Raw genomic sequence first — 16,738 nt, 5'->3', positions numbered from 1 at the left:
AAATGGAGTTAATGAATGTCGAATTCTGTCTGATCAAGTTAGTCCTTCTGAATCAAGGGAACTGCTGAAAACCATGAAACTGAGCCTTTGAAGCACATATTTGAAGTGTATTCACCATGTTTTTTAGATTGTTGGATGATTTTTGTTATAGGTTTAGGATTTTAGTATATGGCTTGCACTGGTTGAGCCTGAAATTCTAGTAATTTTTTTAACAAAAGATGTATCACTTTTTAATACTCCCCCTCCCCACAGGTATGTAGCTTTTGATTTCCTTCTTGTTGCTTATAGAGGGATTCATATACTAATCAGTTGGCATTAGACAAGAGATTGAAGTAGAGGGATGGCTTCTTGGATTCAGCTTTGTGGCTTGGAACAGAATTCTCTTAAAGGAATGCTAATTTGTTGTCTCTCAGCTCTGGAGGATCCAGAAGATTTGTCCAATAAGATTTGTCCAAGTACCTCTGTATGCCCATATGTGTCTTGCCTATCTGCTTCTCAAGTGGAAAGGATCTCTCCCTCACTATAGAAGCGAGGATCTCTCCCTCACTAGGCAGAAGTGTGGGGAGACAGCTGATATTCCAAACTTAGAATTAGTTTAGGTCAAACTGGGGGGAAATCAAGATGAATCTCTTTGGATATGTAATTGACTGGCTATCATAGTAAGCTACTGTATGTTCCTATACTGGACAACTTTTCTCATTATATAGGGGTAAGTGCTATATAGTATAATTTCTACAGCACATGTAGCTTGCAGAGCCACTGTATTCAAGTTGGTATACTGAGACAGTTGTCTCTTCAGCAGGCCCGTTGGTGAGATTATCCTCTATTGCCTTTATTAGGTAGGCTAGGTGGGCTCTGATCTTTTTTTTCCTTTCAAGGGAATACTAATAGTATTTTTTCCCATATCCATTGTGAACTCTCTGGAGCCTTTTATTCATATGTTGATGTTTAATACTCTTTGTCTGAGAAGTTTCATAGCATCAGATTTGCAGGATTAAAAAAACACAACAGACTAGACAGTGATGAGCCCAGTTGGTGGTGGAATGTATGTTTCCAGTATGGGTTCATGGCTTGCATCTGAGCTAGGTTTGCAGTTGTCTGTTCTACTAATCAGTTCTGGCTGCTGAGATGAGGAAATGTAGCAGAAATCAGTAACTGAGGAAATGGTACATAGAGCAGAACTGGAAAGGAATTGGGAATTGGAGTTGTATTGTAAGGGAGAGGTAATTTTTGTAATAAGCTCCTATTTTTTAAAAATAGACATCTTATGGATGCCAGAATTTTCAAGAAAGCTTTTGACATCAGTTTAGTTGGCTAGTGAAATAGTAGATCTGTACTATGTGTGTAGTACTTTGTGCTGCTTGGGAATGGGTTATTTACATTTCACTTTGCTTTTCTGTGTATTATTATGTGATTGGTTTTAACCCTTTTGTAAATCAGTTTGGTTCTATATTGGGAGAATGACAAGATGAAAAGTTTATTAATGACCTTAGTCATTTTAAAAAATAAAATACTGGAGCTGGAGTTTACATATTTTCATGCATACAAATGCATATAGTTGGTCTGGGATTTGGCCTGACCATGTTTATGGAATTGTCTTCTAATGAGAAGGCTTGCATGGAATTGGCTGCCCAGCCATCATTTCCAGTAGTCTCACTGGCTTGGCTTTCTCTGCTTCCTTTTTACCAGCTGTCCACTGAGGAGGTTTTACAGGGAGTGTAAAGTGATATATCCTTAAAAAATGCAGCAGGCATGGTGTGGCTGTGATTGTAGCAACCCCTTTGCTCCACTACATATAATAACATTCACATTGCATTCCAGTATGGGATGCAGCTTGGTACCATTCAGGAGTTGCTCACTGCCTCCTGTTTTGCTGGCAGCTTTTAAAGATCTGTTATTTGATGATGGAATATACTTGAGGTATTCCTTTCAAGTCCCCAATAATTAAATTTCTGCCCAGTACTTTAATTTTTTCATGATTGCATTTGTGGATCCTCAATCCCAGAGCAGTCTTTAAATTTCTATTCCTGTTGAAACTGCTAAGAGAGTGTTTTGCTTCAGATGGCAGGGAACACTCAGCTGTTTTTTTTTGGGGGGGGGGGCTATCTTCCCTTTCTACTACTTTCTGCTACATCCATGAACTACTTTCTGCTCCTTACATGAACTACATAGAAGTTTGTGATATTTGGCCCATCATTAACTTTTTAAAATGTTGTTTGGATCCTGTTACTTGTTAGGTGGATCTGTAACTGGTTGACAGATTGCACCCAAAGAGTGCTTGTGAATGGTTCCTCATCCTCTTGAAGAAGAATGACAAGTGGAGTGCCTCAAGGATCTGTCCTGGGACCTGTTTTGTTCAATATCTTTATAAATGATTTGGATGAAGGAATAGAGGGAATGCTTATTAAATTTGCTGATGATACTAAATTGGGAGCGGTTGCAAATACAGTAGAAGACAGAAACAGGATACAGGATGACCTTGACAAGCTGGAAAACTGGGCTAAAACCAATAAAATGAATTTTAACAGGGATAAATGTAAAGTTTTGCAATTCGGTAGGAAAAATCCCATGCATAATTATAGGATGAGAGAGACTTGTCTTAGCGGTAGTATATGCGAAAAGGATCTAGGGGTCTTAGTGGATCATATGCTGAACATGAGTCAACAGTGTGATGTGGTGACTAAAAAAGGCAAATGCAATTTTGGGCTGTATCAACAGGAGTATAGTGTCCAGATCACGTGATGTGATGGTATCGCTTTACTCTGCTCTGGTAAGACCTCACCTGAAGTATTGTGTTCAGTTTTGGGCACCACATTTTAAGAAGGATATAGACAAGCTGAAACGGGTCCAGAGGAGGGCGAAGAAGATGGTGAGGGGTCTGGAGACCAAGTCCTATGAGGAAAGGTTGAAGGAGCTGGGGATGTTTCGCCTGGAGAGGAGGCAGCTGAGAGGTGATATGATCACCGTCTTCAAGTACTTGAAGGGCTGTCATTTAGAGGATGCTGTGGAATTGTTTTCTGTGGCCCCGGAAGGTAGGACCAGAACCAGTGGGTTGAAATTAAATCAAAAGAGTTTCCAGCTCAACATTAGGAAGACCTTCCTGACCGTTAGAGCGATTCCTCAGTGAAACAGGCTTCCTCAGGAGGTGGTGGTCTCTCCTTCCTTGGAGGTTTTTAAACAGAGGCTAGATGGCCATCTGACAGCGATGAAGATCCTGTGAATTTGGGGTAGGTATTTTTGGGTTTCCTGCATTGTGCAGGGGTTTGGACTAGATGACCCTGGACTAGATGACCCTTCCAACTCTGATTCTGTTCATGAGCCACAAAACAGGGCAAAAATTGTAATGAATTTTGCTTTGTGGTTCATTTCGTTCCCCATCCCTATTAGGGAAATTCATGCATGTCTAGGGAAGGAATTCCAGAAGCTAGGTCCGTTCAAATGGAATTGGCTCATAGAGCAATAGGTCATATATTACCCTGGAGGATTTCAGTAAGCATTGATCACTTGCAATAAAGCCAGATAGGGGTGGGGTCAGTAGTTATTCAGGATACATTTCATTAATATATGAGGCTGAGAAACTGTTGAGTGATGCATTTTCTTCATTGGAGATGACTTCAATAAACACATATTTTAAGTTATTAGGACAGTGGTAAATGAGAGTGTTTTGGGGACATATAATGAATTGGTGTCCTCATTTTTAATTATGTTTCTTTGGCCCTTGTTACTTAAAATGACCAAAATTCAGAATGATGAAAGACCCTCTTCCAAGAAGATCACTTGTGTTCAGCTTATGAGAAGGGTGGAATATAAATCCAATAACACATACAATAAACAAATACTTCCACATTTGAGCCATTAGCTATATTTGTTGACCGTCAGATAATTCCCTTTCTCTCAGCTATTAAGTCTCTCGTCAAAGACAAAACTACATTTTGGAAGTTAAAGGAACACTTACGTATGAATGTGCCTTATGAGGAGGATTGTATGGTAACTGAATCTTTTTTTTTAATGAGAAAGTGAATTTAATGCTCTGTACTATTTTTGATTAAATTACTTGATACAATGTTGGAGAATAATTATTTACACTTCCAGAATAATTTCTTTTACAGCATCCATAGTATGATTATGAGTAATACTAAATCACTTAATATCGCCAATTTATTCATGTTAACTTATGAAGAGATTTACTTTTCAGTCTTCCAGCTGGGATTTTTGACACATTTTAGGCTGTATCTTTGTTTATATTAATGACATTTTCCAGAGCCATTCATTGTCCTTAACTTTGATTGGATCTCCATTCAGTTATTTAATGTTCTTGTACTCACAGAAGGATAGTGTTTCTTAAACATATTTCAAATTGGAAATGGAAGTAAAATTGCTTTATAAATTCTCTAATACACCTTTTCTTCCACATGTAAGCAATAATCAGTCAATCTTTACACACCAAGCATGATTTTTCTTCTCTTCTTGGTTTGTATCTGACTAACTGCTGTCTAGATTCTTTTTTTTGAGGGGGCATCCAAAAAACAGCAGCTTTTTCTTTTCTTGTTGCTATAAAAAGATTGATACCAAGAAACTCAAGAAACTATCTCTTCATCTTCCATCTAGTCATGCCGCCCCACATTGGGATTGCGCCTGTGGAGGTCAGACATGGACATTTTTTTCTAGCTTAAAAACACCAGAGTGGGCACCCCCTTCCCTCTGTTCCTTTTTCACTGCCGCAAGGATAGGAAGCTTTCTAGCATGCTCTGTTGATGTTCATTGTCATTGTGGGTAGAGTAGACTTTGTTTTTCTCCAAGGAATTGTTTTTTGTGCCTTCGGGAGTCTGTCTTGTGGGAGGCAAGCCCCATCATTAAGTAGGTTCTCCCTGTCTGTTGTGCTTGTGATTTCTTGTCATGGTATCCAGGCACTGCTTAAGAAATTTTCTAAATGTGGAACAAAGATGATGCACAATGACAAACATGAGCTCTGCCTCCTGTGCTTAGATGAGGGCCATAACATTGGAACATGTCCAATTTGCCAGTGCTTTACTGTGAAGATTTAGCCTTAGGTTGAAACCACGCTGTGGGAGAAGGCTTTGTCCTCCTCAACTCTGTCCAGAGTGATTTCAAGTTTGGCTCTGACTGTTGCAGGTCTGCATCTCTTGGCCCCAACTACTGAACCCTGTTCTGGGCTCCCATTGGTCTGTTCAGTTTCTATGATTCCAACTATCAGGATGGCTTCAATCCCTTCAAAAAGGACCACTTCGGTTGCCCTAGAGGCAGTATCTTGACATCCATGTTCACCTTTTCCAAGACCTTTGACCAAGGTCCAGTCACATTTGGGACTGAATCCACTTCCAAGTTGACATGCATCAAGTCTTCTAAGGTCCAGAGTCTGACCAGGATGTCATTCTGGTTCCCCTGCATACCTGTCACATCACCTAGCTTCCTTTTGCTTTTACCTCTGAAGAAGCTAGTAACTGAAACAGATTTGATTTTTTGTCATCACTTCCATATCTAAGTCATCTTGTATTTGGCACTTATTTCTGTTTGACAATGCTAGGGGTTGATACATGGTTGGTCACCCATTTAATACACAGTGATTTATAAACTACTTTGTTGCCAGTGTTAGGCCCTAGCCTACTGCTGAGTGGAGCATCTTCTGTAGACAGCTGTATGGCTGTGCATTCTGCTGTATTGTATCAATGACATCCTCTTCTGATGACTAGATTTTCTCTTAGGAATACTGGTCCTGTGGAATGGTTCTGTGCTTGAATACTTGTGCTCAGTAATTTAAAACACTAACTGTGTGACTTTAGATATAGCATGAATATCAAGCTAGAGGGAAGCTGACATTATTTTTCTGAATTAACAATATTTTTCCTTCACTCTAGGATTCAAGTGCCCTGTTTGTTCCAAGTTTGTATCTTCAGATGAAATGGATTTACATCTTGTGATGTGCTTGACAAAGCCAAGGATAACCTACAATGGTAAGAAAGTAAGCTGATTACTTCATGTATGAATTGGACACTGGAGTTTTATTGTACCATCCATTGTTGTACTTTTATTGTTTTTATCCTTTGGTTGGTCTTGTCATCTGCCTTGAGCTCACTTGTGGGATAAGGTGGGGTATAAATTAAATAAATCAAATCAACTGTGTTAGGGAAATTGGATTAATACAACATTAGCTAAGCTTTACAATTCAGATTTTTTAAAAATGTAACATGCAAATCCATTGTTACCAAATGCTGGTAAATACTCTGCTCTTCAATCGCTCCTTTCTGATGACTTCTCACCCATTTTATTTTATTTTCCTATCCAAGTCCCTCCCCTTTTGTGTTTTTAATTTCCCCTTACAGTTAGCTAGAACATTAGCTGAACAGAGATGCATACTTCTCCTAAGCTGTGAAGTCTTGTGAGCAAAAATTCTACTTTGTGAGCTACTGGCAATAAAGTTGTGAGCTACTGCATAAATTAGTTTACTCTGGGGCCATTTTTCCTTAGCTAAGACAAAAATGTGTGAACCGGAGGCTAAGAAACTATGATCTAGCTCACACTCAGCTTAGAGGGAACACTGGGGGAACTGATTTGAATGTGCAGTAATTGGGATTTCAGTCATTCAGGTGGCTCTTTTCTTAGTTCTGTGCTTGTGTGGTATTGATTTGAACCAAGTGCTTGCAGATAGCTTTCTCTTAGCTCTGTTAGTGTCAATTTGAAGAAATACAGCTGAAGTAGAGAATTAGAAATCCTGACAACCTTTATACTGCCTTAAAGTATGCAGACTACAATGCAAGTCATGGAACTATGGATAAGAACTGGAGACTTGGAAACTAAAAAGCAGATGTAGGCCACTGCATCAAAACTTCAGGTGTTTCCGCTTGTCTATGTCCAGCTTCCTGAATCCAACTCTGCATTGAGCCAGCTTCTTTTTGGAATACAAAAATATTTTAAGAAGCTATTTTGGTTGATAACTTCTATTATCTGCATTCCTGGGTTTTTTTTAAAGAACATGAATTGCCTCCTCTAACTACTTTTCTCTAGATGTTTTCAGCATCTTCATTTGTTACACTGAGCTGCATTTGGGTTTATTTTTAGCCCTTAGAGTAGTATGCTTATTTAAGGAGTACATTGCAGACTTATTTAGAAGACAAAAGTTTGCCTAAATTTTTTTAAAATATGAGATTCTCAGGTATTCTGACATGAATATAGCATAGATTTCCATGTTTGCTTATTCTCCTTCAGACGTCTTGAAAGATGACACAAATCTAAATCTGCAGTAGTTTACCAGGAATATCTCATACTTTGACTGTCAGCAATTCAGAATACTCATTGGCTAATATTTCACAAAGCTGTACTGAATGTGTGTGATCATTGGTGCAATCAAGTCCATCTAATCTTTCAGGTTTTTTCCTGTATTCTTTTACTTAGGGGTTGTTGTTGTTTTGCTGTATTCTTTTGTGGTGGGAAATTTCAACCACTGCCAATTAGATCAGTTAAAAAGTAAGAGACTTTTAGTAGAAAATACTGATGTGAGCATGAATCTCTGTGTTAATGTAGTAGGATCCTTTGTGCCTAAACGTACCTTGAATAATATCATCTGATTGCTTTGTACTTGGTGTGCCTCTACTTCTCATTGCAGAATGCTGTTATTCCTCAGTAAGGTGTATTGAGATCAGGCCCAGTCTTTACCTTTGTCCTCAAAATGACCTTCTTATATGTGCACTCACAGAAAAGCAACTATTGGGCTCAAGATAGAGGGCAAACACAAATGGAGGCTTCATGGCAACAGTTCTACCTATTCATCTAGTTGTTTGCTGTCTTAGAGGTATATGTGGTTGTAATGCTCTGCCAAGTCACATATACCAAATAACACTTATCATAGTGTATGTATGTATAGCAACGTGGTCTACTTTGTCCTATTAAGTGTCGAGTGACATCTTACAGCAGAGTTCAGGAAGCAGAAGAGTGGTAAAACCTTCCCTACCTGCCAGGGTGATTTGATTATTTTTTCATGCACTTCACAGACAAACTTTTTCATGTATTGAGCAATATTGTAAAATTGTAGTACCAGGTGCATTTGACCTTTGAAAGTAGAACCTCAACCAAACAGCAGGAAAAGCATTTCCATACTCCTCCTGAAACTGTAACACTTCTTTCCATGACTGGGTTTTTTAAAAAAATACACAATCCACAGGTTATAGTGACCAAAATTACTAAACATACAATAATGCACTACAATAATAATCACAGACAAGGACAAAACAATATTGGAGATATACAGTTTCATCTGAAAAATGTATAGTCTTGATGAAATGTAGAGTCCCAATGTACCAGGAAGTTGACGGTGCTTCTGCTTTGAGAAATCTTCCAGCAAAGGTATACTCCACTTTTTCTCTAATAAAGACAGCTTCAGTACATGAAGTCAGTTCCAAATCCTTCTTCCTTTATACACAAAATAATCCAACAATTCTTTAAGTGCATTAAAAGAGGACACAAAGTCTCAATCACAACTTTCAAAATGGTTCAGGGTAGCTGGCCTTTTTAATGTGATGGCATACATGTCAAGTGATGATATAGTGCTTATAACTTAACCACTTTTGCAGCAAGGTTTGCTGTGTCTGTGGGGAGAGAGTTTTTGCTCTTGCTTCCTGTTATTTCTCTTTTGTCTCAATGACAAAGTATACTGGTAACCAATGTTCCCTCTAAGGTGCAGAGTCTTGTGAGCAAAAATTCTACTTTGTGCGTCACTAGCATAAAAGTTGTGAGCTACTGCATAAATTATTGTGCTCTGGGGTCATCCTTCCTGAGCTAAGACGAAAATGTGTGAGCTGGAGGCTAAAAATCTGTGAACTAGCTCATGCCAACTCAGCTTAGAAGGAACATTGCTGATAACATATGAAGTTATTGAAAAGAGATGATGTAGCACTTAAATGGATGGCCAAAGGCAGCCCAATTTTACCAGATTTCAGAAGCTAAGCAAGGTTGGCTCTAGTCAGTATTTGGATGGAAGACAACCAAGGAATGCCAGAGTCGCTGTACAGAGGCAGGCAATGGCAGACCACCTCTAAACATTCCTTGCCCTGATGGCACTTCCTACCACCAGCACTTAAATCACAGTTCTCATCACAGCCTTGGTAACTGTGGTCCACTGTTGATGGTTCGCCTACCCTGACGGGAATAGGGCAAAAACTCTGTGCTTCTTTTGTATTCAGCATGAGCCAATAGGTCTGTGCATGTATGTGAGAGGATGTATGTTTTGATCTCCTTGAAGCAAGGGTAGGATTGTGTGTTCATTATGGTAAAATAAGAGAAGCTGAACTCTGACATTCATAAATTGAACATAGACCCAGAGGAGTTAGCTGTGTTAGTCTGTTGTTGCAAAATAGTAAAGAGTCCAGTAGCACTTTTAAGACTAACAAATTTCATTGTAGCATAAGCTTTCCAGAAAGACAGCTCCCTTCGTCAGATGCAGATGAAGAATTAAATTGAACAAATACACATAAATCTCTGATTTCCCTTTTATTTTATTTTTTGTCTGATTTTGTGGTCATGAGAGGGACTGTTTCCAAACACTGAAAATCCTGTTGAGTCACCATTCTGACTTTTTAGGTTTTAGCAAGTGTTTCATTTTCAGATATATCTTTGCCACCATATGTTCTGAAAACTCTTTAAAAAGAAAGCCGAAGAAAGTGGGTGAGATGATTTTTGGAAGGCTACATTCTGTACCCACTACATGCTGCAGGATTGTATGCTGCCCTCCTGAAGAATCACAGCTTATTAATAGCCTTGAGGAAATCTGTATCCTTAATCAGGACAGGTTTCCCTGATGAAACGCAGTTAGCGCTACAGAAATGTAGCAGTAATTTTTAACTGGATTTTAAGGCCATGCCTAATTTTTTTACTTGCTCTCATGTAGTGTTGCTTCAGATAATCCTAGCACTAATCAGATCTGGTACCTTGCAGTGTCCTCCTACAGTGATTTCTTCCTCCAAATGGCATGGGGAAAACTTCCCAGAAAGAAGATCCCTAATGAGTCCAAAGGGGGAAATAGCAGAGCTGTCTCTGGTTCTCTCCTCTCCTCCTCTCAGCTGGGGGTACAGTGTGCAGCTCATGTCCTTCTTTGTCATCTATGTAATGTTGGTTGGTGGAGATTGGAGAGGGGAAAGTAGCCGCAGTTGCCTCTTTGTCCCAAATAATAATGCCATAGTCCAATGTGGTGAGGGGGACTGGTAGGTCAGGAAGAGGGGGGTTGAGCTAGATTTAATTTCTATTCAGGTTTGTGATTAGACTGTATAAGCGGAAAGAGTTTGGAACATGGAGCATACAAAGGCCATAATGAAGAAAAGCTTAATCATGGCAAGTATAGTATATTTGCATAGGTGACTTGGAAACAAAATGTAAAGACATCAATTTTAATGGTTATTTCACTGTGTTGCAAGTGTGTACACATATTTGCAATTTTTGTTTTTAAAAGCAACTTTCAGGTGTGTGTTTACTGTTGCTTCCAGCAATTCTCAGCCTTCTAAAAACTGAAGGACATCTGTTAGGTTTCTCTCTCTTCTTGAGAGAAGTTAGGAGTATGCACTGAAGCCCTGTTGGGTGCTTGCCACAGTTCCACTCTCAGCTGTTATAAAATGGGCTTTAAAAGTATTTGGGAGGAGGAATGGGATGTTGACTTCATGTGGGTGAGGAAGGGGAAGAAACTAAAATACTGAAGGTTCTTAGAATTCCTTTTTTTATATTGTGAGAGTGAGAATGTACAAGACTTTCCAACTGCAGATTACTGTAATGTGCACTGTACATGCAGCTGCCTTTGAAAACAGTTTGGAAACTTCATTTGGTCCAAAATGCTTCTGTCAGATTGATTACAGGCATCATATCATCACCTGTGCTGAAATATCTGCAATGGTTGCCCATCTGTTTCTGGGCACAATTCAAAAGTGCTGGTTCTTACTAGAGATTGGCACGAACTGAAAAACGAACCATGGTTTGAGCATGAACCGTGCTAGTTCATGGTTCGTTTTGAACCAGTTCATTTGGTCTTGCCATGCCTAAACTGGAAAACAAACCACCTTTTTTCTTTGGTGGTTCATTTTGCAATTCATTTTTTCAGACAGTATGGCACCAATTCAAGTTCATTCCTAGGCAACACTGGGGGTGGATTTCTGGAAGCCCTAGAAACAACCATAGCAGTTGTCCATAGCTTGATTGGCAGCTCTGGGAGCCAACCACAGAGCTCCTATTCTGATCTATGAGAGCAGATACCCAGACTCAGCTGCTTTCACTTTGTAGCACGAAAAGAGAAGAGTTAGATGTCATGAGAGCTGAAGCTGAGCTTTCCTGGGACACCTGTTTTGGGGGGCTATAATTCAGACATTCCAAATCCAATCTTCACCAAACTTGGAGCGTGGGTAGAGGAGAGCCTGCTGCAGACTCATGAACCACCATGAACCACCAGTTCGGGCTATTAAACGGACCACAAACAAACATGAACCACAATGTTCCTGGTTCGTGCCCAAGCCTAGTTTCTTACCTTTAAGGGCCTAAAAGGGTACCTGAAGGACTGTCTCCTCCCATACTGTCCAAGCTCCAGTTAACATCTGTCTCTCAAACCTTGCTCTTGCCTTGCTGAAATAGTAGCTTTCTGTAAATAGTAGTTCTGTTCCCTGAAGGCAGGAAAGGGGAGCTAAGTGCTAAACAATGTATAGATGCACATGCATATTTAAAACCCAGGTCTCTGGTCTGTTCCCTGCAGGGTAGTAAAACAATATCTTCTGTTAAAACCATTCCAAGCCTCAAGCTTGCATGCTTTCTTATTTGAATTAGTTCCAGTAAAGAGTTTTACCATACCTGCACGGAATCCTACATGTTCATTTATACAAATGTTTTATTCAAATAGGTTACTGAAGTACTTATACTATTGGAATTGCTAACCCTACAAATGCTATTGAGATACTAATAGTTCACAAAAAGCCATTAAATACCATTTTAAAAAACAGTAGAATGGACTGTCTGTGTAAAATTTTGCTATGTGATACATGTTGGTAGGCAAGTCCTGAAATACTTGTGTGATAGCAAATGTACAATGATTGCCTTTGCATCATGTGATTAACTTGGATAGGAATTACCTGGAACATCCTATACTTAGTCTCTAGTTTGAGAGGTCACTCAGAGGATGTCATAAATTATGTCCACAACTGCTGCAGTCTTATGACTTCTGGGAGCTGTACTTTAGGGCAGACACTGAGTCACTGTATTTATGCAGCAGGTTGCATTTGGTAGTCTGTGTCTCATAAGAGAGTGGTCATTTATAGATTAGTTCTGTGGTACACCAGTAAAATACATTTGTTTTCAAAGAATGCTTTTGAGTGTGTATTTCATAAATTTGCAGTTCTAATTTTTAAACGATAGCTGCAATTTAAGATTTTTACAGTGCAATCTTAAGGGGGGGGGTGCAATTCACACAGGAAGCTGACTGATTCCCCACACTGGCATAACTGGGATTTACATCAGTTTAAGTGCTGTTTACATCAGCACAGGGCATGAGTACCATTGTGCCACACAGTTCCACTGGCACAGAGGTGCAGTGCTTGCCCAATGGCAGAATATTGACACATTCCCCTGCAACAGTGTAGATGTGGGTATTCCAGAGGCATGTTGCCTATTAGGTGACTCTCAAAGCGTTTCAGGACGAAAATGCTTCCCAGAACAGGCAAAAATTTGCTCTAGTAAAAATAGCATAGCCCATTGGTGTCCATGGTGGGCCAAATAACACAACCTCTCCATACTTGCCATCACCACACCTGCAAGAAACCAAGCAACCCCTGAGGGTAGGGTACACAGCATTAAATGCTGTTTGACAGCTCGCTACTGTGGAAACTTAGAGTGAGCACAACACAGACTATTAGTACTATTGGGTGAGCAGATGGTGAAGGATTTAGATAAACACCATGGGGAGAGTGAAGTCCAGACTCTGTGGCTGACCTCTCCCAGACAAGAACATAGAAAACAGGGGGGGGGGCTTGTAGCACAATGCTGTCCATACAGCAGCATAAAGAGGTGGGGGGGAGGTTAAGGGGCCAGGCCAAAGTGCCCCCAGTCACAGGCATGCACCACACAGTGAACCAACATACTTTTATGGCAAGTGATTGGATCCAATGGCATCAGGGCCCACCTGCATCCAGTGCCATTGGGATACCCCCATGGTCAATCCCCTGTGGAGGCTCACTGTGGCCCTTCGCTATGCAAAGGAGAGGCTTTTTTACCAGCAGCGGCACCCACTGGGCAACAGAAATAATTATCAGCATAAACAAAGGACAGCACAGTCAGTTCCTATGCCTGCCATCTTGGTTGCCCAACCTCAGCACAGCAACCATGATGTTAGATGCCATCATTACATGTCCCACTGGTGACCAGAGGTCATTTCGTAGTAGGAGCTCATTTACATATTAGGCCACACACCCCTCATGTAGCCAATCCTCCAAGAGCTTACAGGTCTCTTTTTTGTAAGCTCTTGGAGGACTGGCTACCTCAGGGGTGTGTGGCTTAACATGAAAAAGGAGCTGCTACAAAATGACCACTGCTGGTGACTATTCCAGGGCCCACTGCATTCAGTGCAAGGAACATCCACCATTCCACATGGATCACCATTCCACGTTGATTTGTGGTTCTTCCCATGACCCTTTCTTCATTATGCTTGCAAATAGACAGCTAGTCATGCTTTTCTTTCTCAAATGGTGGAAATTCCTAGCTCTGCAGTCACTGTTGTCCATTCCCATTTTCAGGGAATCACTGTGTTGTGAAAAACAGGTGTCAGGGAGCAGCTCCCCTGGGCTATAGTCAAGGAGAATCCAGGGTTCCAAGGGCACACAATCTTGTGCCATTGGCCTAACTAATTCCCCTAATTGGCAGAGGCCCTGAGGGCAGTGTCGAATGATGCTTGGACATGAAGGCCAGAGATCTTCATGCAGGCCAGACACTGCAGAGATCTGAGAGTCATGGATGCTACTTGGGAACTTGCCCACAAGGTCCATGAAAATGCCCTAGTGGTCACAGGTGGCCTGAATGTTGTGAATGTAGAAGTGGTGACAGTTGCAATATACCTATGGCTCCCCCCAGAGGGTGATGAGGGATATATGCATGCAGTCCATGAACTGGGGAATCTGCCAAATGCAGTGAACTCTGCCCTGATGGGTGCCAGATTCCCTTCCTTGATGGGAAACCTGCACATGCTCCTGAAGGCGAGTGAGCATGGCATCTTGCTGCTGTGCAGGCAGCAAGCAGGAAGCTGTGCAGACATCGACTGGCTGAGGACTGGGAGACCTCAAGGATCTCTATCATAACCCCCTGGAAGGATCCTGTGGCTGGGAACCTCAGGGAGAAGAGGCTCTTCTGCAAGGCAGGGATGGCACACGTAGCAGGAGCTTGGCCCTGGAGCACTGGACCTAGCTGCTCACACAGGGTCTGGATGGTGGCCCTATTGAGGTGGAAATGATCGAGGCAAGTGCTGTCTTGACTTTTTTGGGCCTGGTAACGGTGGGCCCAATGCCTCCTCCACCATTGCTGTGTCACCTAGTGGTAGAATGCTGGTAGCAAATGGATATGACAAACCCCTGGAATGGGTGATGTGAGCAGGAGAAGGCACCATCCCATGAGCGGCTGGCTGGGCCATGTAGAGAAAGAGATCAATGTTGATTAATGTGACAGGCATATGGGGCCACCCAAGAGTGTTTGGCATCACCTTTACCCCCCGTCAGTGGTTCGGTGCCTGCCATTCATGGGCCCTTCTGTTTGGCTCATGGCTATGGTAGAGGCAGGGGGGGCAGGACAGGAAAGGAGAGTCTGTATCTTCCTTTGTGCATGTGGGTGTCATGGCAGCTGCAACGTCTAGTGGGGTGAAGCCACTGCCAGTCAAATTGGACCGAAGCTGAGAAGATGCTGTTCCAGACATTGGTGGTGGAACATGTAAGCATCGCCCTGGCCACTGCCAGGAGCAGTTATACCACCTAGTGGCTCCACGCCTTCTGCACACACCTGCAGAGTGGATGTCTGCCCTTGGGCATGCTGTCCTGAAGCTTTGGAATGGTTCTTTTGGTTCCTCACAGAAGTATGTCCAAGGCCCCATGGCCAAAGGTGTCCGTTACGTGTGGGCAGTGGAGGAGAGTCTACCCAGAGCAGAGGTTTAAACTGGACAGCAGGAGAAGGCAGCGCAGGCACAGCAGTCCCAGCTGAGCTGCCCTTTCCTGTCCAAGGCAGCACAGAGCTACAAAGGCATGGAGCTCTCAATTCCCCACCAACCCAGCTCATGTTGGGCTGGCCTTTCTTGAAGCCTGGTTTAAACTGAGCTGCAAGAGAAACCAGCCACAGCTCTCAGCTCCCTGCCACCCTGGCTGATCCTTGGACTGACTTCTGTTTAAAGGGACTGCATAAGCTTGCCCGACAGACAACTGAGAGGCAGGAGCAATCTCCCCCCCCCCCCAGTTCCCCTGACAAAACCCAGATACTGGGAAGCTGAAATATATCCCCCCAAAAAACCAATAAGCTATTTTCTGGGTGTATTTTCAGCTCTGGTAAATCCAAGCAAAATGTGTACTTAGAAAGCATTCCTCCAGCAGCACAGAGGCAAACACAGATTTAGTGTGGAATTGCTCCAAATGAAGTAATGTTGACTAAAGAGAAATGAGACACATAATTACTGCTAGAGATTGAAACCTTGTGAGTCTCCATGAAGGTTGAAATACTTCTGATGTTTGGCCAATTTGTTGTCAAGGCAGGATTCTTTTGTAAGCACTGACTGATGTTTGAATTAATCTCAGAGTACAGTGATTCACAGTGTGTTGTGCAGTGCAAAAGCAATACATTAATGGCTATTCCTCCCTGTCCTGGTGGCCTCCTGTCCTTCCTCTGGTTTGGGCTTGTTGTTTGTGGCTTTTTGGCTGAGCCGTCTTAGTTCACACCTCTTCAGCAATCTTTGGCAGCCAGGTAACTCTCTTCTTTCAATGTTTTTCAAGCCTGTAAGACAAGCGTATGTCTCTCCTTCCATGCCATTCACATTTCTTCAGCAGTCTAAAGTCTTCTTTCTCCTGCAAGCTGTTCCTGCCTCTTCAGAGGGCCCTTTTTTCTCTGCATGCCAGATGCTTTTTTGTTGTCAGTGACGCCTGCAGGCTGCATCCCAAAAAGGTGAAACCAGCAGGGATCCCAGAGCAGTCCATCCGCATGTCACAGAGGATGCTTAGAGTCCCACAGTGTCTACTCAGCTGTGTTGGCTCAAGAGCTGCAGTTCTACCCGCTAAGAAATGCATGTGGCTTCCAAACCACAATCTGGCAGCTTCTGCTATAGCAATGCAGTTGCAGAACTTTGAACTGATATATTGTTTTTATCTTTGGAAAGTTTACATAACTTTCTTAGCTGAGGGCATTTTGCTGAGGTGAAATGACAGGGTGAAATATAGTACCAGCTATCCATAATGGTGGTAGAATGTTTGTCTAAACAGCGTTTGTTACCAGGTAATTAAAATAGAATAATTCCCTAGTGTAGGACGGTGTGCTGATTCCACCAAAGTAAGCCAAAACAAAATGGGGGGGAGGGATTTGTAGGCTGGCTACCCTTTATCAGTTGCCATTCATCAGCCAAAAGAACTTCAAATGAAGATTCTTGCAAGAAATAATGGATTAGAATTTATCGGCCCAGAATTTAATAGAGACTGTATTTCTTTATCCTGCTACAGATGTAAAGTTAGCACAGCAAAGCTAAGAT

General features: G+C 41.8%; 1 protein-coding gene across 2 annotated transcripts in view; it reads left to right on the top strand.

Annotated features, from left to right (window-relative positions):
- Positions 1-16,738, top strand: part of ZNRF2 (zinc and ring finger 2) — a 70,522-nt gene that overhangs the window by 31,665 nt on the left and 22,119 nt on the right. For both annotated transcript variants that reach the window (XM_060248861.1, XM_060248860.1), the window contains exon 2: positions 5,877-5,972. In XM_060248861.1, the coding sequence (XP_060104844.1) occupies positions 5,877-5,972 (96 nt within the window). The remainder of the gene's footprint in view (positions 1-5,876; positions 5,973-16,738) is intronic.

This window comes from Heteronotia binoei, chromosome 10, assembly GCF_032191835.1.
Source record: "Heteronotia binoei isolate CCM8104 ecotype False Entrance Well chromosome 10, APGP_CSIRO_Hbin_v1, whole genome shotgun sequence".
Lineage (NCBI taxonomy): Eukaryota > Metazoa > Chordata > Lepidosauria > Squamata > Gekkonidae > Heteronotia > Heteronotia binoei.
Note: the sequence above shows the minus strand (reverse complement) of the source record. Positions and strands in the feature narration are given on the sequence as shown.